The 26,324-nt window shown below is 42.7% G+C and overlaps 1 protein-coding gene across 1 annotated transcript; it reads left to right on the forward strand.

The window, feature by feature from the left end:
- The first annotated feature begins 5,520 nt into the window (after positions 1 to 5,520).
- Positions 5,521 to 17,759, forward strand: LOC147300647 (uncharacterized). Its single transcript, XM_086285002.1, has 3 exons — positions 5,521 to 5,655; positions 14,321 to 15,505; positions 15,831 to 17,759. Exons 1-3 carry the CDS (start codon positions 5,638 to 5,640, stop codon positions 16,521 to 16,523), a joined length of 1,896 nt encoding a protein of 631 aa, XP_086141128.1. The 5' UTR covers positions 5,521 to 5,637; the 3' UTR covers positions 16,524 to 17,759.
- The last annotated feature ends 8,565 nt before the right edge of the window (positions 17,760 to 26,324 follow it).

Raw genomic sequence — 26,324 nt, forward strand, 5'->3', positions numbered from 1 at the left:
CGATCCGGACAAAGTAAAGGCGGTTAAGGAGTTTGATACCCCAACCTCAGTGAAACACGTCCGTCAGTTCCTTGGCTTGACTGGCTATTATCGACGCTTCATTCAGAACTATCCCCGCCATGCCGAACCTCTTCACGCCATCACCAGAAAGGACAATGCTTTCCACTGGGACGACAGCTGTCGAAGGGCCATGGACACTTTGAAGGATCATGTCACATCAGCCCCGATCCTGTCATTTCCAGACTTCAACCGTCCCTTTTCCATTCACGCCGATGCATGTGACATTGGTCTTGGGGCAGTGTTGATGCAAAAGGATGACAAGGGTCGTGAGTACGTTGTGGCTTTTGCTAGTCGCTCCCTTCACAAAGCTGAACTCCCCTACTGCACTTCAGATAAGGAGTGCCTCGCTGTGATATGGGCTGTGGAACACTTCCGCCCATATGTTGAAGGTGTTCATGTTACTATCTTCACTGACCACAACAGTCTCAGGTGGCTCATGTCTCGTCAAAACCCAACGGGCCGACTCGCCCGCTGGTCACTTCGTTTGCAGGACTTTGATTTCACAATAGTGCACAAACCTGGTGCACAGAACAAAGTTCCCGACGCACTGTCACGCAACCCTTTGCCTCTGACCTGTGACAGGCCAACTGATCTTTTACCAGATCATGCTGTTATGGGCAGCCTGGACATTCGTACTCTGCCCCCCGTCATTCTGGCTGACCGTTCACAATTGAGACAGCTGCAGTTAGACGATCATGTCACAGGTCCACTCCTCAGAGACATTGAAGCAGACTCTCTGAACAGCTCGGACAATGCCACCTTGTTACAGTATGTTGTGTATGACTCTTTTGTATCACAGAGAACCCAAGTTCACATGTGCTTTGCACCCTTTGAAAGAGCTGAAACTGTTTGCCCCTACTTCCATGAGAGGCACCTTGCTGGACTATTACCATGACCACCCCACAGCAGGTCACTTGGGTGTTTCTAAGACATTGGCTAGACTGCGTTTTAGGTTTTTCTGGCCCAAAATGGCAGCTGATGTGAAACGCTATGTGATTTCATGCTCAGTGTGCCAACTCACCAAGCCAAGTCAGAAAAAAGCAGCCGGTCTTATGGTTCCCATTGTCCCCCAGAACTCCTGGGAGTATGTGGGTGTGGATTTTGTTGGGCCACTTCCCCGCACCCCCACTGGTAATGCTTATTTGATCGTGTTTGTTGACTATTTGACTAAATGGGTTGAAGCCAGTGCTGTCAAAGAAGCTACATCTCAGGTAGCAGCTGGTAAATTCGTCACTGACATTTTTGCTAGGCGTGGTACACCCACTTACCTCATTTCTGACAGAGGGTCTCCTTTTGTGAGTGAGCTTTTTGAACATGTTGTTTCTGCCTTAGGCTGGGTGCACAGACTCACTACGGCATATCACCCTCAGACAAATGCTACTGAACGCGTCAACCGGATTCTGAAAACTGCAATCCGCGCTTATGTAGGTGATAAGCACACATCATGGGACAAGTTTCTCCCTCAGATTTGCTTTGCTCTGCGCACCGCCCCCCATGACAGTACAGGTATGACTCCTGCCATGATGCTTTATAGTCGTGAGTTAGACACCCCGCTTGACCTTATCACTCAGCCTTCTACAGCAGGTGTTGATGAACCGGGTGTGCCTTACCCTGAGACTTTGAGAGCCTCCCTGCAGGAAGCTCACAACCACGCCAAAGCAGCTTTGGACTATAGCCATGACAGACAAAAACATTACTATGACTTGAGACATCGACATGCCACGTTTCGTGTTGGTGACCTTGTGAGAGTTAAGACGCACCCCAGGTCAGACGCTCAGTCTAACTTTACTGCTAAACTTGCACCACTGTTTCAGGGACCATTGTGTGTATCTCAGAGACTCAGTGATGTTAATTACAGGCTCACTTGGGTGGACGCCGGTGTGGATGCAGGTGTTTATCATGTTGTGAACATGCAACCGTTCCATACCTGGGACTCTCTCACTTCCAAAGAACATTCTGTTTCATTGCCTGCTGAGAGAGAGACCGCAGAGGGTCGGAACTCTGACTCTCAGGCCCACCCTGGCCCCCCTGCAGACACTGACATTGACTCTAAGCCATTCCCCTTTGATTTACCGGACAATGACTCTTCTTCTGGTGTGGGCGCTGTTCCAGAGAGTGTTTCACCCAGATCTGTCCAGCACCCAGCTGCTGGTGGACATTACAATCTCAGGCCCAGACGTTGCCCCAGAGTTACGTCTGGCTGGAGCAACAAAAGATGGACTAATGATTTTCACACAACCAGGCTTGATCTGAAGTGAAATGTTTTGGTTAAACCTGTTTGATGCTGTCTTGTTGCATTGCTACTTTGAGTCATGATATGTAGATGTTTCTGTTTGCTCTACTTAATCCAGTTTTATGGCTCTTTCGTGCGTTAAGGTTCATTCTTGGCATTTACTTAGAAAAAAAAAGAACAAAAGAAAAAAGTGAAAAAAACTAAGAAAACTGATTTTCCACTGTACATATTCGTCTTATTTTCACCAATTTCATTTTTAAATAGTCTTTTGCCCTGTGTGTGTGCACCAATCTTAGCTGTAACCTCTATGTATAGGGTACTGTTAGGTGTGGTGTGTGCTTTTTCAGCTGTGTACGGCTGAGGACAGCCTTTTTCTCACCAGGGGGGGACTATGTAACAGTTGCTATTGTAATGCAGTGTATCACCACATGGCGGCGCCTCCTGTCTCACGACTGGTGTCACCCCCTTTTTGTTCTTCTTCGCACTCCTCCTGTAATGGATGCTCCCGTGTGTACGCGGACTAGTGTGCTCTTTAGTAATGTGTGGTAGAGGTAGCACTTTTATTTTTGATATTGTAAATAAATGAGTACTTTTTGGAAAGTCAGAAGCTGTTGCTCATTCGCTATCCACCTGCACACCTCCGCGGCTGGCTTCATCTCCACTGCACGTTACAATATGTTGATTTTTTTCGCCTACTCATATCATCATTTTTTTACTCCTGGTTCTGTATGTTCATGTTCTGTTCTTTTGTAAACTTCATCTGTTTGTATGTTGTATACTCATTGTGTTTCAATAAAGTTCGATTTAAAAAAAGGTACGTTCTAAACGAAGCTTCAGACGTCACTGATCACGTGACTCTGGCCAAACGAATCAAGCCTCGACACGGTGCTTCTGAAGCAGCGCGTTGATCTTTCTGACACACGCACCGGAGCGTCAGCTTCAAGCGGACCATCACTACGTCTCACATCTAAAGGTGTCAAGGTAACTTTGAACTGAGTTCAGTCAATCTGGAGTTTTTCCAAGTTTTCTGTTGCTCTCTGTGAGAGAAGAGCATTAAAGGCGGGGCTCTCCAGAGTCCAGCAAAACAGGAAACAACAGCTGGGTGTGTGTAAGTGTGCAAACCAATAGAATGCATCGTGGTGGGGGGGCATCACGGGCAAGAAAAAAATAAAATAATCGGTCGTACCCATGCTTCCCCGACGTCATGCCAGCGCATATTGGGAAATTCGTAGGCACCGATCGGTTTTCTATCAGCCATTTGCTGGGAGTAAGGGCGCCCTCCGTTTGCGAGGTGCGCCTGCTGCTGGCGGCACAGGGAGGAGAGGGCGGGGCGGCGGGGAGTCTCTGGCTGGCTGGAGCGGCATCTAATAACCAACTCGCAAAACAAAATAAAAACAACACAACAAACAGATATTATGATACAGACTTATAATCTGCACCCATGTTTTTTCTAAATTCTATAACGTGAGCGCGAGAGCCCTCGGTGCGCCTGCGCGCTGCTGAAGTCAAAGTAAACTTTATTGTCATCTCCGCTACAGACAGTCCAGCATATAGAGAGACGAGACGACGAGGCTGCAGTTACAGCGGTGCAAGTAAACAAACAATAAATATAAGAAGAGTAAGAAAATAAATCTACACTTTAGGACTCGGGGTAAAGGATCAATAACAATTTAAATTTATAATTTACAGTTTGATGATTTAAAGTCTCACACAACCCGTCAAAAGGGGCGGGGCCGGCTGCTTCCAAGTAGAGCACATTTCATTTATAATGATGTAAATCCAAGCCCATCATGGATTCACGATCTGAATCCTGGGTTGTGTGAAATCCCAGAAATCAACCTTAGACAAAGTGAATCTGTGAACTAAGGTGTAGGTCTGTTAGGTTAATTGTGCTGATCCTCGGGTTGGGGGATTTGTGTTTGTACTGGAGCGCAAAATTCAAACCAATGGAAGATGGACAACAAAAGTTCAAAGCCATCAGGTGCTCAGGTTAGAAAAAAGAGAAAAGATGCAGGTAAGCAGACGTGTGATTGGATAATGGCAGCTCATCCTGAACCAATCAGACTAAACCCCAAACAATACATTATGTTACAGATTTTAATATTAATTAGTCATTGTTACTTGTTGATTTGTCCTTTTCTCATTGTGTGACGAATTATGACGACTGTTTGGTAGCTGTTATTGTCTCTCTCTCTCTCTTCATGTGTGTTTCTCTGGTGAAACAATAGTTTTGTGTTAATGTTAGGGCTGCACGATTTTGCATAAAATGAGAATCATGATTTTTTGGCTTAGAATTGAGATCATGATTCTCTCATAACAATAAATAAACATAAAACAACAAATGTCTCACGTTTTGTTGTTGCAGCAAAATGTTGTCCTGCTTGAAATTCCGTCTCCACCGTTGCTCGACGCTGCGTGTACAGAGCAGGTAGTGCAACAATAGAAAAATAGTTGCGGGACGGCACTGTGTAGCGTTTGTCTAGGGTGTTGATCGTTTTCCTAAATCCCTCGTTTTGCACAGTGTTGATGGAGCCATATCTTTGGTCAGGTGATAAGTGATAGCCTCCGTAATGTCTTTGTGCCTGCGGGAGTTCGACGTGTATAGGGAAGCGCTGTATAAGGTTCCCGTTATTGATGTTTGGGTGGTTGACCGGGACGGATTTTCTCCTGTCACTTTCTCGTCATCCCTGACGTGCTCTCCGTTGTTTTTTCCCTGCTAATTTTAGCATCACACGGCACAGCTTCTGTATCACGTGGTATAAGGCTCCGCCCTTGTCATTTGTTGAGCAGGAAGAGTGAGCGCTTGTTTTCATGCAGAGTACGTCCCGGATCAAAATGTGAAGTTTTACAAATCACCACTTCTTTAGTGAATATCATTTCAGTCTCAGACAATCTCGTTTCTCTTACAGAGGTTGAATGCACCTTCTGCGGATGGCGGTACCACACAGTGTGCGTGGACTTCCCCTGCACAGAAGGCAACTACAAATGCTGTGAATGCTAAATAAACGGAAACAAATGATCCCTGTTGTCTTTGCTTGATGATTGGTTTGAGTCTTGACAATCCACATTGCTGGCGTTGCATCTTTCAATGGCAGCAATGGCAGGTATCAGTGCTCAAACCTTTTGTGTTTGTTTCCAACAAGTTGCCCACCTCGGGAAACAAAAATGTGTTGTTTTACTTGTCAGATGAACATATGAGACACTTTGACTCTTCAGTGCAGTGTGGAGCCTAACAAAGATCTGTTTTGTGTCCCAGCTGATCAGCAGGAGGAGGAGAGTCTGACGGAGCAGCAGAGGAACATTTTCAGCTACTTGGACTCAGCTCAGCCACTACAGAGGAAACAATGAGCTCAACACAGAAGGTGACAGACAGAGCAGGACCATATGACCAAAGATATTTATCACCATATACATTTGAACATTTGCCATAACGATGTAGCTGACGATAGAATTGACACCAGACAAAATACTTTACAGCTGCACAACTTTATTAAAAAGCCATCAATGTATTTTCACTGAAACAAGCAGCTGTTGTTTATGTGCATTAAAGTTATATAAAAATGTAACAGTGCAAATGCAAATTCCTCGCTGACAGTTTAACCAAAAGGCGTTTCCAGTGGAAACTGGCCGACACATCCTGAGCATAACCATGTATAATATCCACTAAACTTCAGAAGAGGTTATACAGTCGTGGCCAAAAGGTTTGAGAATTGCATAAATATTGGAACCTGGAGAAGTTGCTGCTTAAGTTTTTATAATAGCATTTTGCCTGCACTCCAGAATGTTATGAGGAGTGATCAGATGAACTGCATCGTCCTTCTTTGCCATGAAAACGAACTTAATCCCCAAAAAGCCTTACCACTGCATTTCATTGCTGTCATCAAAGGACCTGCTGAGACCATTTCAGTGATCGTCTTCTTAACTCAGGTGAGAATGTTGGCGAGCACGAGGCTGGAGATCATCATGGCTGTATCCCGATTCAGGTTCTGCAGCTTTAAAGTCCTCAAGGGCCGCGTACTCAAAGACCGCTAAGGCCGAAGTGCGAGGCTCGTAGGCTCGTGAAATGGGACGTCTAGCCTCCGTCGTGCTGCCCAGGTTGCCTAGCAACCATGATACTAACAGCTGGAAACGTTTCATACAGCTTTGTTTGACAGAAATGAAGGAGAACATATTTAGTTCATTTGTTTCTACATGAGCTCTGTGTGATTTGATGAGTATCTGAGGCTGAGACCACAGGACTGTGAAACATGATTCATATATGAAATATTCCTTTATTGGGTGAGAAAATCAGACCATGTCATAACTGCTGTAAGTCACACAGAATAGATATCAGAGCCTTAAACAGGCTGACTTCTGCTAAATGGGTCAAACTGGGCAGAAAGTCTACAAACACATAACATCCTTATAGAATATGATGTAACACTATAGATCAACTTAGCTCAGAATATTTAAAGCATATAAACAGTTACAGCAATATGATGCAACAAACACAGCAGCTACTGATCCAAAATACTCAAAGCTTCATAGAACTGAAACCAACATTTATTTTTAGCTCCATTCAGGCAATGAAACAGCTCCATTCTGCTGCTGATACAGACTTTAGGTTTCTGAACATTAAACTTGTTGCTGCCTTTCATAGTGTGTAACTTGAAGGCCCTGAGTACTTTCTCCCACACTGAAAACACTGGGATGATCACATTATTTGAACATTACCTAATAAGACTGATTCAGCACAGACAGTTATGTTAAACTTTCCTAGCAGTCCTTCACAAACAGGGAACAGTCTGTCTATTCTCTCCATCTGTCAGCTGCTGCTGGCTCTTCCTCCTCCTCTTCCTCACACACTGCTGAGTTTGTCCTGGTGGATCATCAGGGCTGCAAAGCCTCACAGATGATGTGCAGCAGTGGCTCCCTCAGTCTGTCCTCACTCTGGACACTTGCAGTCGTCACACATGGAAATCAAATGTGTGATAAGCTGCAGGATTCAAACACAAGTGTAACTTATAAACACATGTTCATACTTTTATTCCACAATCAGAGAGAAAGAAACAGAGAGAGAGTGCAGGACAGACAGACAGGTGACAGTCTCAGGTGTACACACTGCTACACAACAGCACAGAGAAGCAGGATTTAGTGTTTGTGTTATTACGAGTGTAAACAAGAAGAGTTCCAGATGGTGCAGTGGACACATGTGTGACTGCTGTGATTAAAGCATCTTTCTTTCAGCTTAACGAGTGAACCGTCAGCTCGTTCAAACACACGTTAAAGTGCGTTTGGCTCGACACCACCGAACAGAGACAGCAATATAACACAGCTCACATTAACAGTGCAGTGGATCCTGCTTGTGCCGTGATGTTCAGGACTGCAAACCGAGCAGCATCACTGACTTTCAGCTTGTTGTGTTTGTGGATATATGACTGACTTTAATTATCCACAAAATCATCACATTCTCTGTCAGATTAAGGTCGACTATTGAACGGCGTATATTTTAAAGGCTTTAAAACCAAGTTAACGCTGAAAGTACAAACATCACTAATGTCACATAACTCTGCCGACAAGGCATAGCTATGGCTATGAAATGCTCTTTGTGTATCACTTCTTCATTATGAAAGATGTCATTAATGCACTAGTAATGTCTCATCTGGAGTATTGTTCAATCATTTGGTCAGCAGCTAATAAGACAGATCTTAACAGACTTCAGTTAGTCCAGAATAAGGCGTCCAGATTAGTGTGAAGATGTTCATACTATACTAATATTGATCAAATGCATAATAACCTTTCTTGGCTTCCTGCACAGGCTAAAATATTCTATGGCTTACTTGTAGTTCTAAAGAAAGCAATTCTGTTAAACACACCACATTTATTCTGCTCAGCTGCAGTATCCAGATGAAATACATCATCATATTACACAGTTTTCAACAAACTGCAATTTAGTAAATGCTCGAGTTAAAAGTAACGTTTTGTAAAACTGTTACATTTAGAGCAACTTTTAAGTGGAATAAGTTGCCTTAAAAAATTAGAGAATTATTCAAAACTTCAATGAACACTTAAAAGCCGATTTACAGAGCTTTTAGTTGTTGTAAATATTGTAAGACATGATTTGTTTTTGAAATTTGTGTAATGTGCCTCAATGTTATTGATATTATTATTATTATTATTGATTGCTTATATTTGAACAATTGTGAAACCTCACTGTGGATGTAAGAGTGAAATTATGTGGATATCTTGAATCCACTTTATTGTGTAATATTTTATGTGAGTATTTGACGGAAGACGAGCAACATCTGTTGTGGAAGCTAACGGGGTTCCTTTAGAATAAACAAACATAGGATTTATTATCACTGAATAATTCTGTATAAATCTATACAAATTATAGAAATATGTAATAGGAAACAACAAAATAATCTAAATTATAAAGTGTGTGTGTGTGTGTGTGTGTGTGTGTGTGTGTGTGTGTGTGTGTGTGTGTGTGTGTGTGTGTGTGTGTGTGTGTGTGTGTACACACAATCAGGAGGGATGGGCATGATTTTAGTGTTTGAACAGTCATGAATTATCTTTTCTTTTTTTTTTTTTTTTTAATTTAAGTGACATCAGAAACAGCAGCATGCGACATCACGTGATGGCGGAGCTTCAGTTCATCCTTTGTCATCTTTTTTTTTTTCTTTAATAGGACAGGGGAAAGAATGAAAGAAAGAGAGGGAGAGAAAGAAAGAAAACCAAAGGGGAGAAGAGACGGTGAGAAGGGGGGGAAGAGAGAAAAAAAAACAAAAAACAAAAAAAACTCCTGGGTCACCTGTATGGAGAAAAAAAACAAAAAAACAAACAGAGGAGACAGCAAACAACAAAGAGCAACATAATAATAGAAAAAAAAAAGCACCATCACAATAAACTAGCTAGTCATAGATATCAATAGTTATTATTAAATAATAGACGATATTGTTCAGCACGCAAGATAGACAGCGCACAGTGTGCTTTGAGGCAGCAGCCAAGAAAGCTGTAGTCCGCGTCTGTGAATACCCATGTGTACACCTGTGTGCATACCTGTGTGGATCAGCATGCTTGCATTCCAATTCAATTCAATTCAATTCAATTCAATTTTATTTATATAGCGCCAAATCACAACAAAAGTCGCCTCAAGGCGCTTCATAGATACAGAGAAAAACCCAACAATCATATGACCCCCTATGAGCAAGCACTTTGGCGACAGTGGGAAGGAAAAACTCCCTTTTAACAGGAAGAAACCTCCGGCAGAACCAGGCTCAGGGAGGGGCGGCCATCTGCTGCGACCGGTTGGGGTGAGAGAAGGAAGACAGGATAAAGACATGCTGTGGAAGAGAGACAGAGGTTAATAACAGATATGATTCAATGCAGAGAGGTCTATTAATACATAGTGAGTGAGAAAGGTGACTGGAAAGGAAAAACTCAATGCATCATGGGAATCCCCCGGCAGCCTACATCTATTGCAGCATAACAAAGGGAGGATTCAGGGTCACCTGGTCCAGCCCTAACTATATGCTTTAGAAAAAAGGAAAGTTTTAAGCCTAATCTTAAAAGTAGAGATAGTGTCTGTCTCCCGAATCCAAACTGGAAGCTGGTTCCACAGAAGAGGGGCCTGAAAACTGAAGGCTCTCCCTCCCATTCTACTTTTAAATACTCTAGGAACAACAAGTAGGCCTGCAGAGCGAGAGCGGAGCGCTCTAATAGGGTGATATGGTACTACAAGGTCATTAAGATAAGATGGGGCCTGATTATTTAAGACCTTGTATGTGAGGAGCAGGATTTTGAATTCAATTCTGGATTTAACAGGAAGCCAATGAAGGGAAGCCAAAACAGGAGAAATATGCTCTCTCTTTCTAGTCCCTGTCAGGACTCTTGCTGCAGCATTTTGGATTAGCTGAAGGCTTTTCAGTGAGTTTTTTGGACATCCTGATAATAATGAATTACAGTAGTCCAGCCTGGAAGTAATAAATGCATGAACTAGTTTTTCAGCGTCACTCTGAGACAGGATATTTCTAATTTTAGAGATGTTGCGCAAATGGAAGAAAGCAGTCTTACATATTTGTTTAATATGTGCGTTGAAGGACATGTCCTGGTCAAAAATGACTCCAAGGTTCCTCACCACGTTACTGGAGGCCAAGGTAATGCCATCCAGAGTAAGAATCTGATTAGATACCATATTTCTAAGATTTTCAGGGCCGAGTACAATAACCTCAGTTTTATCTGAATTAAGAAGCAGAAAGTTAGCGGCCATCCAGGTCTTTATGTCTTTAAGACATTCCTGCAGTTTAACTAATTGGTGTGTGTTATCTGGCTTCATGGACAGATAGAGCTGGGTGTCATCTGCATAGCAGTGAAAATGTATGCTATGTCTTCTAATGATACTGCCTAAGGGAAGCATGTATAATGTAAACAGAATTGGTCCTAGCACTGAACCCTGTGGAACTCCATAATTAACCTCAGTGTGTGAAGAAGACTCTCCATTTACATGCACGAATTGGAGTCTATTAGATAGATATGATACAAACCACTGCAGCGCAGTACTTGTAATACCTACAGCATGTTCTAATCGCTCTAATAGGATATTATGATCAACAGTATCGAACGCTGCACTGAGGTCTAGCAGGACAAGCACAGAGATGAGTCCACTGTCAGAGGCCATAAGAAGATCATTTGTAACCTTCACTAAAGCTGTTTCTGTGCTGTGCTGAGCTCTGAAACCTGACTGAAACTCTTCAAATAAACCATTCCTCTGCAGATGATCTGTTAGCTGTTTGACAACTACTCTTTCAAGGATTTTTGATATGAAAGGAAGGTTGGAGATTGGCCTATAATTAGCTAAGACTGCTGGGTCTAGAGATGGCTTTTTGAGTAAAGGTTTAACTACAGCCAGCTTGAAGGCCTGTGGTACATAGCCGATTATTAGAGATAGGTTGATCATATTTAAGATCGAAGAATTAATTAATGGCAGGACTTCTTTGAGCAGTTTTGTAGGAATGGGGTCTAAAAGACACGTTGATGGTTTGGAGGAAGTAATTATTGAAGTTAACTCAGAAAGATCAATTGGAGAAAAAGAGTCTAACTTAATATCAATGGTACTAAGAGTAGCTGTAGATAATATTACATCTGTGGGATGATTATTGGTAATTTTTTCTCTAATGATAAAAATTTTATTTGTGAAGAAGTTCATGAAGTCATTACTAGTTAACGTTAAAGGGATGGTTGGCTCAAAAGAGCTCTGACTTTTTGTCAGCCTGGCTACAGTGCTGAAGAGAAACCTAGGGTTGTTCTTATTTTCTTCAATCAGTGATGAATAGTAAGATGTTCTGGCTTTGCGGAGGGCTTTCTTATAAAGCAGCAAACTATTTCTCCAGGCTAAATGATGATCCTCTAGATTTGTGACACGCCATTTCCTCTCCAGATTACGAGTCATCTGCTTTAGGGTACGTGTTTCAGAATTATACCACGGAGTCAGGTACTTCTGATTTGAGGCCTTAGTTTTCACAGGAGCTACAGTATCCAGAGTCGTACGTAGTGAGGAGGTGAAATTATTAACAAGATAATCGACCTCTGTTGGGGTAGCGTTCAGATAGCTGCTTTGCTCTGTGTTGGTACAGGGCATTGGAGATGATAACAGTGGGTGGATTATATTCTTAAACTTAGTTACAGTGCTTTCAGAAAGACATCTACTTTGATAAAGTCTACTCTTCACCGCTGTGTAATCAATTATTGTAAAAGTAAATGTTATCAGGAAATGATCAGACAGGAGAGGGTTTTCAGGAAACACTGTTAAATGTTCAGGTTCGATGCCATATGTTAAAACAAGATCTAGAGTGTGATTAAAGTGGTGGGTGGGTTCTTTTACATTTTGAGAGAAACCAATTGAGTCTAATAACAGATTAAATGCCATGTTGAGGCTGTCATTTTTAGCATCTACATGGATGTTAAAATCACCCACAATAATTATTTTATCTGAGCTCAGAACTAGATTAGATATAAAGTCTGAGAAATCAGACAGAAACTCTGTGTAAGGCCCAGGTGGACGATAGATGATAACAAGTAAGACTGGTTTCTGAGTTTCACAGCTGGGGTGGACAATGTTAAGCATCAGGCTTTCAAATGAATTAAAAGTCTGTCTTGGTCTTTCATTAATTAATAGGCTGGTGTGAAAAATTGCTGCCACACCGCCCCCTCGGCCTGTGCTTCGAGATTTCTGGTAGTTAGAATGGCTCGGGGGTGTTGATTCATTTAAACTAACATAATCATCCTGCTGCAACCAGGTTTCTGTAAGGCAGAGTAAATCAATTTGTTGATCAATTATTAAGTCATGTACTAACAGAGACTTGGAGGAGAGAGACCTAATATTTAATAATCCACATTTCACTGTTTTACTCTTTGGTTCAGATGTGGATACTGTATTGTTCTTTCTTTGTGATTGTTTATGTTTAAGTTGTTTGTCGCTGGTTTTTAGTTTGTTTTTTGTCTTTTTGGAAGCTGACACAGTCTCTATGGAGATGGGTTTTTGGGGGGGTAGCAGGAGGAGAGAAGCTGCAGAGAAGCGTGTAAGACTGCAACTCTGCTTCCTGGTCCCAACTCTGGATAGTCATATTTTGGGGGGTTTAATAAATTTGTCCATATTTCTAGAAATGAGAGCTGCTCCATCCAAAGTGGGATGGATGCCGTCTCTCCTAACAAGACCAGGTTTCCTCCAGAAGGTTTGCCAATTATCTATGAAGCCCACATCGTTTCTGGGACACCACTCAGACAGCCAGCAATTTAAGGAGAACATGCGGCTAAACATGTCACTCCTGGTCTGATTGGGGAGGGGACCAGAGAAAACTACAGAGTCCGACATTGTTTTGGCAAAGTTGCACACCGATTCAATATTGATTTTAGTGACCTCCGATTGGCGTAACCGGGTGTCATTACTGCCGACGTGAATTATGATTTTACTGAATTTAAAGGTTTCTCCATGTAATGATCTGCTAGGGAGTGTGGGGAGCCACAGCCCCGTCCTTTATGGTATCAAGCGGGTATGGAGATCAAAACTCCAGACATCCAGGGGCCCCCAGAACACAAGAGACCAAGGAAGACCCACAGAGGGGCAGCTGCGCCACTGTCCCAGTAAGAGCTAAGGAGAGTCCCAGATGAGGGCTCATTCAGCAGCCGCGGAGCAGAAGCCAGGGGGAGTTGCAGTGATGCGCCCGTGAGCTCCGCCGGCAGCCAGCTGTGCCTGAGTGACCGAGCCCCTGGCCTCTCGGCCAGGGGCTCGGTCACCTCTGAAATGGCCCGAGCGAGCCGCCAAGGAGTGAGCCGGTGTGTACCCGGACGCCCACCCCCAGATACAAAGAACCACCAACGCACCGACACCTGAGGGAGTCCGCCACCGGCAGGGGAAGTGGTGGTGGGTGGAGATAGGCCTCCAAACCTTGGAAGGCCCGAGATGTCCCCAGAGAGGTGGTGTCTGATACCCAACCTGACATATAAATACAAACATACAGGCACACACAGACACAAACATCCATTCCCACCCTCATGCTCTCATGTGCACTTCACACTCAACCGACGTGGAGACAAATATAAAGAGACACTGTATACGCGATCACACTCCCCAAGCGTACTCTACAAACCGGGTCTAGGTACCCCTGCCCCTGGAGGGGGGAACTGCACCCAGACCCAGGTGGTGTTACCCTTTTCCCTGCGGTGGGGAGAGGCAGACCGCCCCGACTCCGCAGCAGCAGGGAGGCCCCACACCCCAGACCGCAGCCGGACGGCCAACTCCTCCTAGCCCCCCCCCCCCCCCCCCCGCTCCAGCAGGCCGCAGAGAACGGGGGTGAGAGAATTATCTTTAACAGCAGGTTGGATGTAATGTGTTAGAACTACCAGCAGGTGGGGATAAGAGACCTTTAAGGTGTTTGGTGCCACGCTCCACCTTCAGGTTTAAAACTAGTGTTAATGGAGTTTGAAGGTTGAGTTTGTTCCACGACTGCATTTCACTCACTGCCTCTGTTTGTATCTCTGTCACTGCAGGACCAACATGGAGCCAGAAGTCAGCGCTCTCAGGAGGCCGACAAACCTCACAGAAGAAAGGGAGAGAAAAAACACACCTGTGACGAGTGTGGGAAGGGTTTTACTGTGAGGGCTTCACTAAAACAGCATCAGGTCATCCACACTGGAGAGAGACCGTTCAGCTGTGACTTGTGTGGAAAGTCTTTTTCCTTGAAGGGTTCCCTAAAAAAACACCAACTCATCCACAGTGGAGTTAAAGCGTACAGCTGTGATCAGTGTGGCAGAGCTTTTACTCACAGTAGCAGCTTACAGAAGCATCTAGTTACCCACTCTGGAATTAAGCCATACAGCTGTGATCAGTGTGGCAGAGCTTTTACTCACAGTAGCCACTTACAGAGTCATCTAGTTACCCACTCTGGAATTAAGGCATACAGCTGTGATCAGTGTGGCAGAGCTTTTACTCGCAGTAGTCACTTACAGAGTCATCTAGTTACCCACTCTGGAATTAAGCCATACAGCTGTGATCAGTGTGGCAGAGCTTTTACTCGCAGTAGTCACTTACAGAGTCATCTAGTTACCCACTCTGGAATTAAGGCATACAGCTGTGATCAGTGTGGCAGAGCTTTTACTCACAGTAGCAGCTTACAGAGTCATCTAGTTACCCACTCTGGAATTAAGGCATACAGCTGTGATCAGTGTGGGATGGAGTTTACTCTGAAAGCTTCACTAAAACAGCATCAGGTCATCCACACTGGAGAGAGACCGTTCAGCTGTGACTTGTGTGGGAAGTCTTTTTCCTTGAAGGGTTCCCTAAAAAAACACCAACTCATCCACAGTGGAGTTAAAGCGTACAGCTGTGATCAGTGTGGCAGAGCTTTTACTCACAGTAGCAGCTTACAGAGTCATCTAGTTACCCACTCTGGAATTAAGGCATACAGCTGTGACATCTGTGGAAAAACTTTCAGCCAGAGAAGGAGCCGAAATACACACCTACGCATTCACACCAGACATGATGTGTACTGCTGTGAACAGTGTGGCAAATTCTTTACAACAGACGCAGACTTACAACAACACATGTTTACCCACACTGAGGAGAGACCTTATCAATGTGACCTGTGTGAGAAGACTTTTAAATCTCCACGTCACCTGAGACAACACCAACAGATCCACACCAGAAAGAGACTCTACAAGTGCAGCTACTGTGAGGTATGTATTTATATTGTTATCTTGTCATTTTAGCCTGACTGTTTGGAACAACTCTGCTCATTAAACTGTGTTAGCATGTTAGCAATTCTACTGCATGGAAAAGCAGCTCTGAGTGATTATTCAGATTTTCCTTTCAGTTATGATTTTAGTATTACTGTAGTATTATGGTGGTAGTATTGTAGTTATTGCAGCCCAGTAAACTGAGTGTGTTAACTGAAACAGTCAAATGTAGTTGGACGTCTGCAGAGATGCTCTTTATTTCAGGCGACGTTCAGGATACAAATGTTGAAGGACTGACTTACACTGTCTTTGTGTCTTTGTTTAGAAGCAGAGCGACACAGATGGATCCAGTTCTCAACCCTGTCATCACTGTGGTGGTGGGAAAGACTTTCATTGTGACCTCTGTGGAAAAACTTTCAGTCAGCAAAAGACCCTAAAAGTACATCAACGTAGACACACTGGAGACAAACTGAAATACTGCAAAGAATGTGGGAGAAGCTTCACCACAACAAATCACTTAAAACAACATGAACTGATTCACAGTGGGGTTAAAAAGCACCTCTGTGATCAGTGTGGGTCATCCTTCACCACTGAAGGTCAGCTTAAATCACACAAACGAGTCCACACAGGAGAGAAACCACACAAGTGCAGACACTGTGAGAGAAGCTTCTCACATTCAGGTAGTCGTAACCTTCATGAACGTGCACACATGGAAGGAAACTACAGCTGTGACCAGTGTGACAAGAGCTTCAGGAATCTCAGTTCATACTCTGCACACAAACGATCCCACGTTACTAATAAACTGTTTCACTGTTACCAATGTGCCCAAACATTCACCTCATTGTCTGCTCTGTGCAAACATCAGCGCGATCACTCAGGGCTGAAATCACTCCCATCACTGGATCACAGTGAATCTGAAGACACAGAAAGATCCTCTGGTTTCTGTGTCAGACTCAAAAAGCTTGAGATCAGGCTCCACAGAGTTCAGATAGAATCATTTAAACTTGTGTTGAACTGAACTGGTTGCTGGGCTGAACTTCTACATAATACAGATCTACATGGGATCTTCTTTTCTGTTTTACTGAGTCAGTTTTGTCCTTTTTTCTCTGTCCTGGTTTTGCTCATCTGTAAATGATTGAAACTCAGTCAAATAGTTCATTGTTCTCCAGCAAAACGTTTTGGAAACTCATGTTTAACCTTTACAAACTCTGACATGTTTTAGCACACAAGGCTTCATCGGGGAGTTCACTCATGATTGGACCATGAGAACAAAGGTTTTTAGTTCTTTCAAAGAGAGTCTTGGAGATGTTTGATGTTTCTGTTTTTCTGAAACCACCTGAAAGAAAAACTATTTTTCTTGCTTTATGTAGTGTGGAAGTTTTTAATGTTTCTTCATCTGTGATGTTCTTGAATGTGTTCACGTGAAGATGGTACAAATAAACTGTCCTTTCAGCTTTAGCTCCTAATTTATTCATTATTTATGGATGTAGCACAGCAGCCGTCTCTTGATTAACACATGGAGGGCTCGGGATCTGATGGTGTCGTCTCCCTAATTTGCCCACTCAGTAAATCTCACTCATGGCCAAGAAATTGAAATAAACCTTGTTTCCCTGCTGGATAGTGATCCACTGTAACTCTGCTCCTCCTTCCTGTTTAGGATTTCTGTGGCTGAAGTAAAATTCCCTCCATCCATCACTTATCCCAGCTAACCCAAAGTGAAATAAAGTTTTGCTGGTCTTAAAAAAGCATTACAATAATGGGCATTACCAATGCAAACTGAATGATACAGAAGATGAAAGAAGAGACTTTGATCAGTTAATAAAGCTCATGATCTGGATTCATTGTGGCTGCTACACAGATACTTCTAGGTCACTTCTCTCAGTTAGGAACCTTCCTCACCAAACTGACTGTTGGACCACACCCCTGGTTTCATGAGAAATTGTTTCAGCCATGATTTCTCTTCCTGTATTTCAGAGTAAAGACTGAAGTGACAAATGGAAGCATGTTTAAAAACACAATGTGAGAGAGACGTTGAGGTCCTTAGAAGTTACCCTGGGTTTTTCTGTCACCCTGCTAGATGTTACACACCTTGTTATTGGACTGATTTCTACTGCTGGACGACTCCTGCGGAGAGTAACAATACTCTTACTAATTAGCTCCCTTTCACACCTTTGGGGATATTTATTTTTGTGTTTGCAGCGCTGTGAGCCAGAACAGCGAGAGAAAAATCTGCAACAGCGACGAGCCGAATGCTTACGTGAATCGCAGCAGCTGCACATGTGCTACGCTGAATTAGAGGATATCTTTGCTCTGGATTTCTATTTCTACTTTTTCATTTCTATATGATTCTTCTTGCATCTAAACAAAGATGATTCAATTTGCTAAATGTTGATGGCTCTTCGTGCTCAGGTGTAAATGAGACGTAATATTTGCTCTTGGTTTGGTTCTCCTGTACAGAACCTTGCAGTACAACAGAAACCTAAAAACATTATTTGTAGTTGTTATTCTTAGTTGTTCTGCTGCCTAAATACCACAGGGTCTGATTATGAAGTTATTGAGCTGCACATACTTTATGACCTGCTTAAGTTCGAGGTCACAGCGTCTGTAGAGCAGCTGGAACATAATGAAGTCTACAAGGTTAAAGTTTTCTCTTCAGTTATTGTTCTTTCTGCTGCTTGGTTTGATGGATCTGAGAGCTTTTGTTTTTATTATTGTTATTATAATTATCATTAATATTTTACTCTCTAGAAGCTTTAAAATAGTGTTTGTGTTTGAAAAAATTGATTTAAGAATTGAACAGAAACATCTGTCCTTCTGAAAATCGCCCAAAGGCACGGAGACAAAGTCAAAGGATGCAACCTGTAACTTTCTCTTCCTTCATGTCAGGACCATCATCCATGATTTATATAAAATGCATATAGCAACAGTAGCACTTTAGTTTGGACTTTATGATTTCTGTAACTGGAAAATATTATTTTGTTTAAAGACAGAAGTGACCGCATAGTTGCAACATCAAAGGGAAATATTAATTAATTAGCATCAAGTATATTTGTTGCTTAAGCGTTTGCACTATAACTTAAGTAGGATTATAACTTTTAAGGAAGGAAAGATTTCAGATATTTAGTTCACTGTTTCAGTTATTTTATATGAAATTAAAACATTTACGTTGGTCAAATATGATGCTCTAAATCAAATAAAAGTGTGAAAATAAATGATGTATTTTTAAATGCTGCAACAAATGTTCACAAAAAGTAACTATAATTAAAACCAGTTAAACAAAATCAAATGTTTGAATCATGCTTAACCAAATGCCAGGCTGGAGAGCTGAACCTAAAGTATACGTAGAAAGATTTCAACATCTGAGCAGTTTTTAATGTTTTTATCACATATAAATGTCACAGCAGTGGGTCCTGGCCCAATGCTTTGTGTTTTTGGTTTTCTTTGACTCTTGTTTTTCTTGGTTTTTGTTCTTCTTATTTATCAGGCTCTCAGTAATCTTAGTTCTCCCTCCCTCAGTGTTCATTTCAGCCTGTGTTTAGTTTCTGTTCCCGTGTCCCATGTTTCATCGTTTCATGTCGAGTCAGCCCTGTCTCTCTGTTTCCTGTGTCTCCCCAGTCAGCCCCGCCTCCCTCGGGCACTCATGTGTGATACAGAGTAATAAACCTGACTACATTTGCTACACTCTCTTTATTACCTGTGTTAGAATATAATATTATTTTATGCCATGTTATGCCCCTAATTAAAGATTGTGAATTATTATGTAGTTTTAGTTTGCATTATTCTCCTGAATTAGAAGAAGCTGACAACTATTGCATTAGTTAAACTGATTTGCATTAAAGTAGACTGCTGATTTATTGTGGATGAATGATATTGTTTTATGATGCATTATACTGCTGAGTTATAAGAAATACTGTTCGCAGAAAGTCCTCGCCTTATTTGTCTGATTAGAAGAGAACAGAACATGCTGGAGTTTTCTGCCCCATCTCAGCAGGAGCAGATAAACAGGGAGCCAAGGTCGTAGCTTAGGCGCTGTGTGAGAGAAAGCATGTGAATGTTTAGGCTTTTATGATAAGGTGGAGGCACCAGAGGCTATAAGAGTTTGAGCAATGCTCCACCATTTTGAGATCTGAGGCTGTCTGCATCAGTGTCCATCTCCCACGTGTGTGATCATTAAAATCATCGTTTGACTTAACCCGACCGGACCAGTGTTGTTATTGTGGGTTTTTCTCTTGTTTCCATCCCCAATTTTGAATCCGTAACAGCTTGGGGGCTCGTCCTGTGGTATTGGGGTGGAATTTAAAGGTTTGGACGGTCTGAGGTTATTGAACGGAAAGGCACAAGCCAGTGGTCTGACGTGAGTGGGCATAAGCCGGCTTATCTAAAGGTAAGGCACTACCTGTTGAATTATTTCCAAAGTGTGCCAAATTGGATATGACTAAATTAAAGTCTACTCACTGAAAGTCTACTCACTCACAGTACTGTAAATTCCTAAGTTAATTTGTAAATTTTTGTAGTAAATTGTAAATATTGTAGAACTTTTCTTCTGTCATTTAATGGTTGGGCATTGTACAGCTACAAGCATTTCACCCCCATGTCATACTGTGTATGGTTGTGTGTGTGTGACAAATAAAATTTGAATTTGAATTTGAAATTACTGGTAGAGGGTCTGTTTTGATTTTGATGAGAATCACCGTGTGTTATGCAGTTAAAGTTGCTTAAGAGTATTAAATGAAGTTGAAGAAATATGAATGTAATAATGTTGGGTTTGAGTCCCTGGATATTGAGTTAAAGGCTCAGGTAGTTTGGTAGGGAATTGGCTATGTGTTGTTATAGAAATTAGGTCAGAAACTGTTCCCAGAAGTAACAGAGACTGTTTAATTGGTCGTAAAAAAGTTAACTTTCTTCAGTTGGACCCGTTATGATAAATTTGTTAAAATCGGTTAGGTGAAAATTATTATAGGACGGCACTGGAAGATGCTAAGAAGCGCATAGCCCGGGGGTTATGCCCCCTCCTGGCCGTGGACGCGCGGCTTTGACCTGTCGTCGAACAGGGTTAGTTCAGTTTGGCTTAACTGTGGGGTACAGGGCATCTCGAGAATAAGCTAGGAGTTACCGAGTCTCCTCATCGTTGGAAACGGTGTCATGTGCTTTTTTGGACAAAGTTAAATTGAGTTAGGGACTTTAGAATTTAGGCCAGAGACTGTGGAAACAGATACTGGTTGATTGATTACAAAAAAGTTAACTTTCTTCGGTTGGACCCGTTATGATAAATTTGTCAAATTTGTTAGGTGCTGAATCTGTCAGGTCTGTCAGTGGTTGTAAATATAAGACATCTTTGTAATATAAAATAAAAGAGCTTTGTCTGAGCTTTGTGTGACCCTGTGTGTGACGTGCAGCTGCAGCGCTGCGAGCTATTTTTAGACTGTGTGTGAACATGCAAATGAGGTGGCTGCTGTGAAGAGCACAGAGGACTTTTGTAAATAATGATACATGCCTGTAAGTAAAACGCTGACTTTGCTGATTATAATATTACAAATAAGGTTTTGAATGACTATGCTGAATGTTTGATGTTTGGCTGGGTTTTGATTTAGAAGAGACAAATCGTATATGATTAAGACCGGCACCTCAGTCAGCAGAGTAAGATTGTGATGAAAATGATATTAAATAAATCTCTCAGTGTGTTGATACAGGTGGCTACGGGCCTGGACCAACTGCCCCCACAAGCACAGCGGCTGAAGCAAACTATCAGGGCTCTAGAGTGCGACCAATTTGGTCGCAAATGCGACCAAATTTTTCAGTGGTGCGACTAAAAATAAATATTTGGTCGCACAGGTGCGACCAACTGTTCCGGTAACAAAAAAAAAAATCTCTGTAACTCTCCGTGTGGTCAACAACAGACACACATTATGCCCCTATCGTGGACTAAACCAATCAGAGATAGTCAGGGGCGGGACCTCTCTGATTGGCCGTGGTCCAGTTGAAAGTGCAGGTGGAAGAGAGAGGTGAGTAGCTTGAATAAAGCGATATCAATTCATTAACGGATTCCACACAAAGACCTAAACACGGAGCGGACCCAACACATCAGAATCAGCTTCGTCTTTCTCGGCTTTCTCACCCGACGGCCTGAACACGGACACGCTGTCGGAGCTTAGCGATTCTTCGGGTCCGCGCTGTGTTTACGTCTTTTTGCGCTGATTCTGAGCTGCAGGTTTTGCCTCTCTCCAACCAAAATTCACCGAGCCTGCAGCAAAAGAAGCAGCAAACTGCGCTTCACATTTGATCAATGTCGTCATGAATTCCCTCTGACTTTTGCTGTTTTGCTTCCACCACGATAAAAATCACACTTCCTGCACAGCTCTCTCTCTCTGTACTTCAGGAACAGTTTCCCGTCTCAAATCTGTTTTCTGCATTATTCATTCGCTTATTACCCACCAGTCTAGCGTTGTTTACAGCGCTTTTTCTTTTTTCACTTAAATGACCTCGGACAAGAAAGCCTAATTTCTGCTGTTCAATACTGAAGAAATTTAAATTTCTTAAAATTATGCAAAATTGCAGAATATTTTTAAGGTTATCTGCTATAAAAAGCCAGACCAGGAAAATCTCCTTCATGTTTTCCTGTGTTTTATTCTGTTACTTTCACACAAAGGCATCTGCTGTGATTTTCACAATTCTGATGAAGTCTCATGTGTATCAGTACTGATAAATGATCAGAATTATAATATTTCTGACTGTCTGAGGCTAAATTGAATCAAATCAGGACTTTGAGAACCGGAATTGAATGGATTATAGAAATCAGTGATGATACTCAGCCCTAGTGAGCAGCCTAGGCCTGAGAGAAGTGGATGTACTGTAGCTGTGGGTAATAAGAAAAGATGAAAAGAACTATTGATAACTTTTTTGTTAAGTTAAGGCCTGATCTGTCTGAAATTCATAGCCAGTGCTCTGACACGGTGCCATCAATATTTGAATGCTGAAAAAGCACAGTGTATCCAGAAAACACATTATATGCTGCAGTAAATGCACTGCCCAAGTGTCCCCTCTCCCCACGGCCTTTCAGCAGCAGACAGCAGCAAACAGGTCGTCAGAGGAGGCCAAGATGATGATTAAGTTTTTAACATTTTCTACAATATTGACAAAGCACTTTAAGCACAAGTTTGTTAGTTAATAATTTAGAAATTAATATTGTCTGTATGGACTTCCCCCCCCAAAGAAAGTGCACATGTAAAACTGCGGTGTTAAGCGATGCGGTTGAAAAATTTGAGTGCGCCTAACTTTTGTGCCGGTACGCCTAAATTTTTAAAGTTAGGCGTACCGGTGCACCCATGTCAAAAAGTTAGTCTAGAGCCCTGACTATAGTTATGGAAACCAAATTCAGCAAGAATCAGCAGCTGTGGAAAAGACAGCAGCTAGGAGAGAATTAAAGGAGAAATTAAGAGGAGTTTTTAACATATAACATTGAGCCCAACAAACTTGTGGAGGTTGGGAAGGCGTCCGGAGCATCACAACAAAAGGTGAAACAAAAACACACACAAGCAGAGAAATGTGAGAGAGAGGCACATGTTAGAGAAATGCCTTGGTTGAGAAAAAAGTGGAATTAATCCACCTATAAATGCACATACACGCAACGAAGAAACAGCTTACACCCATGAACACGTGAAGATTTTCCAGCAAGTTTAAAGCAGTGAAACTTAACATACACCCGCCGTTAAATAATAAAGTTTATGCACTACTAACAAATAAATTCTCTGGGTTGCAGGACAACAACTTAACTTAAAAAAAAAAAACTGGTCTGACCAACCAGTGACGATACAACAAATTTAGTGGCTAGAAAAGTCAAATTGTGACATGTTTTCTGCTGAAGGATTAATATAAGTGATTACTGAGTGAAAGAAAGTTCAATTTTTGTGCTTTTAAACATGATCTTAAGAATTTTAACATGTACCTGTGTTGTCCTGTCAGCTTGGTGGGTCATGAGTGGATTATATGGTGAGAAAAAACAAAAAAAGGGGGAGAGAAGGCTGACACAGGGCCTGGCCCCGGTGTTTCTCCCCTCTCTGAATGACACAGCCAACACAACATCATTATTTTTGTTTCGTTTTGTTTTTGTTTTGTTTTGTTTTTTCTCTTTATGTTTGATTACAGGCTGCTTTGTCGGCCCTAAAGCCGAGGCTGATCCTGGACTCCTGCTCTCCCTCCCTACCATCTTTGCTCTCTCCTCCACCATCTTTGATGTGACCCTGACCAAATGCTACAGCAGCTGGACCCACAACAACAACTTGAAGGTGTCAACAGCGCTGCAGGAAAATGATCTTATGCAGCGGAGACGGAGAGCGTTAAATCCAAGGCCCGTTTCATTACACGGGGGAGATTTCCAGACAGCTTCAGCTGACAGAGCTGTGACGAGACGCCCATTAAGCCCGGAGGAAAAGTGAGGCCGAGCAAGACAATGCTGACCTTAACCACTCTGCATCAAAGCTGTGCAGGACAGTGACGGAACAACACTGATCATCGGGCAGTAAAAATGGCGTGCCAGAGGCAAAAGGAGCATCTGAGGTCAGGAGGCACCTCAGAATGGACAAAAGAACCAGGACAAAATAAGCTGAAGGCACAGGTGTCGGGGCTCGGCCAGGAGCTGACCTCTGAGAAGAGCCGAACAGCAGAGCCACAGAAGGCCGTGGAGCAAAGCAAGGGAAACATCGATGGACTTCAATCTGACTGGTACGGAAAAGACTGAGGTTTCTGTCCTCAGTGAGAGCTCAAGACATCAGAGCAGAAACTGAGCATGGCTCAAGAGGAGCTGGCTGATAATGGGACCCATCAGACTTGGAGTCCCAGACACAGGACGTGAAGTCAGGCCGGAGCTTGCTGGGGCCAGATGAGCATCCTGGAAACTTCCTTGAGGCCTTTGTTAAGCTATCAGAACAAACACTGAGGTCTTCCACTGGGGAAGTTGCTGCTGCAGACTCTCATTTACACCCTCTGGATGTCAGCCGTTCCTGCCTGCAACAAATGGACACCAGCTGCAATTGTACAGGCATAGAAACGGACTCCTCATACATGGGACATCTGTGACTGAGGGGCGAGTGTCGTGGAGTTATTGACACAGTTAAGGAGGAAGAGGATACGGTGTCTGGACTGGCAGATCCCAGCAGCTCAGACCCCAGACTTCAGGAGTGATGGAGCACTGGGAGCTTCTGCAGGCTCAGGACCTCAGCAAGGAGATGAGAACAAAGCAGAACGAGCAGCAGTGGCTGCAGCTGAACTCTGATGTGAACAAAAACTTTGACTTGGCTGGGAGAAACAGAGGAAGAGCTGGCGCAGCAGCGTAGACTGGAGCTTGGCACGAACATCCAGATGGTTGAGCTGCGTATCAGAACCCTAAAGGAGTTACAGAAGCAAAAGGGTCAAGTTAAGGAGGAGTGAAATAAGGAGAACATACAGGATACTGGAGAAAAGGACTGCCCAAATCGGGGCCAGAACCAGTATGGACAGAACTTTAACCAGCATCACCAATGGATGCAAACAGACTGAAATGGAGGAGGGCAGGATCCAAGGGCACGCTTCAGGCCGTGGTTTACTCAGAACATCACAACAGGAAAGTGATGAACACAAACAAACACACAAATACACTCATCTACATACATTGACTCAGAATGAAAAGAAACACACACATGAACATATGCACTCGTTGATTGAGTGAGAATTGACACACACACAAATCGAAATGCTGATGCAATTCACTGAGAAGTGATCCACACACACACACGCTGATGCAATGAAGAATGCTTTACTAACAAATGCTGCACACAAACATCCAAATACAGAGTCGGTTACAAGAACAAGAACCCATTGATTGTTTATTGGTTAAATGCATTTCATGCCACCCATAGGGCATTTGTGTAGATTTAGGGGACAGGGTCTATTGCAGTTTGGTAATGAAAACAATGTCTGTGCATGATGTCTGTTTATGGCTCAAGGCCTCCACTGAATTGTTTACTGTGCTTCACACAGTCTAACAAGGAGCAGTGGTACAGAGTGAAAATGATGAATGAACGGTGTGAGTTTTATTTCGGAGAAAATATGAAAAGGTTGTGTTGATTTGACTCAGTTGTCTAAGTTTCTGCCAAAGCAAAGCGTTTGTGTGTAACCAGTGTCCACTATTGAGTCAAGTCAATCCAACATGTTTTTGTTGGTGCAAAAAAGGAGTTATGGTAACTGTATGCCTACACAATATTGTGTGTGAAGTTCTGGTTGATTCTTGGGTTTTGCTTGACACTAGGTTGATTTTATCAGTGAGGTTTGGATTGTTTTCTTTCTCTAAGAGAGAGAAAGATGGTTTTATGCTTGGACATGTTTGCAATGGGCCCCAGTATTTGTTACTTTATTAGTATTTTATTGGTTGCGTTTGTTTGTGCTTTTGTTACAGTGCACTGAGATAAGAACATCTGAGAGGTGTGATCCACCGGTGGTGATATTTTGGTATTTTGTGAGTTCCCGATTTAACAAATCAGCTCTTAAATCCAGGCCTGAGAGGTTGAACTTTAAAGCGCTATAAAATATTCTTACTGGAAACAGTGGCAAAGTGTTTTTCTCCATGATTATAATGGGCTTGGGAGAAATTCACTTATATGTGACATTGATCACATGAGAAGTCCTGAGCCTAAAAGGATTGCAGCGAGTCAATCCAGTCCAAAAACAAGGAACTGTTTTCCTTTAAAATGATGACGTCATCTTGCTGGTGATGGAAGCTCGAATAGGCTGCGCGTGAGACTCCATTATCAGCAATATCTGGTATGAATGTGTGTGGATGTATGCATGT

The sequence above is a fragment of the Aulonocara sp. 'chitande type north' Nkhata Bay genome, unplaced genomic scaffold (assembly GCF_057382095.1).
Source record: "Aulonocara sp. 'chitande type north' Nkhata Bay isolate Kocher_YH1m ecotype deep benthic unplaced genomic scaffold, A_spYH_male_GT1.1 unmapped_scaffold_20, whole genome shotgun sequence".
NCBI lineage: Eukaryota > Metazoa > Chordata > Actinopteri > Cichliformes > Cichlidae > Aulonocara > Aulonocara sp. 'chitande type north' Nkhata Bay.

What these genes read in the sequence shown, in the direction of transcription:
- LOC147300647 (XM_086285002.1), top strand. An exon ending in ACAAGTGCAGCTACTGTGAG is followed by an intron (nt 15,506 to 15,830) that starts GTATGTATTTAT and finishes GTCTTTGTTTAG; the next exon opens with AAGCAGAGCGACACAGATGG.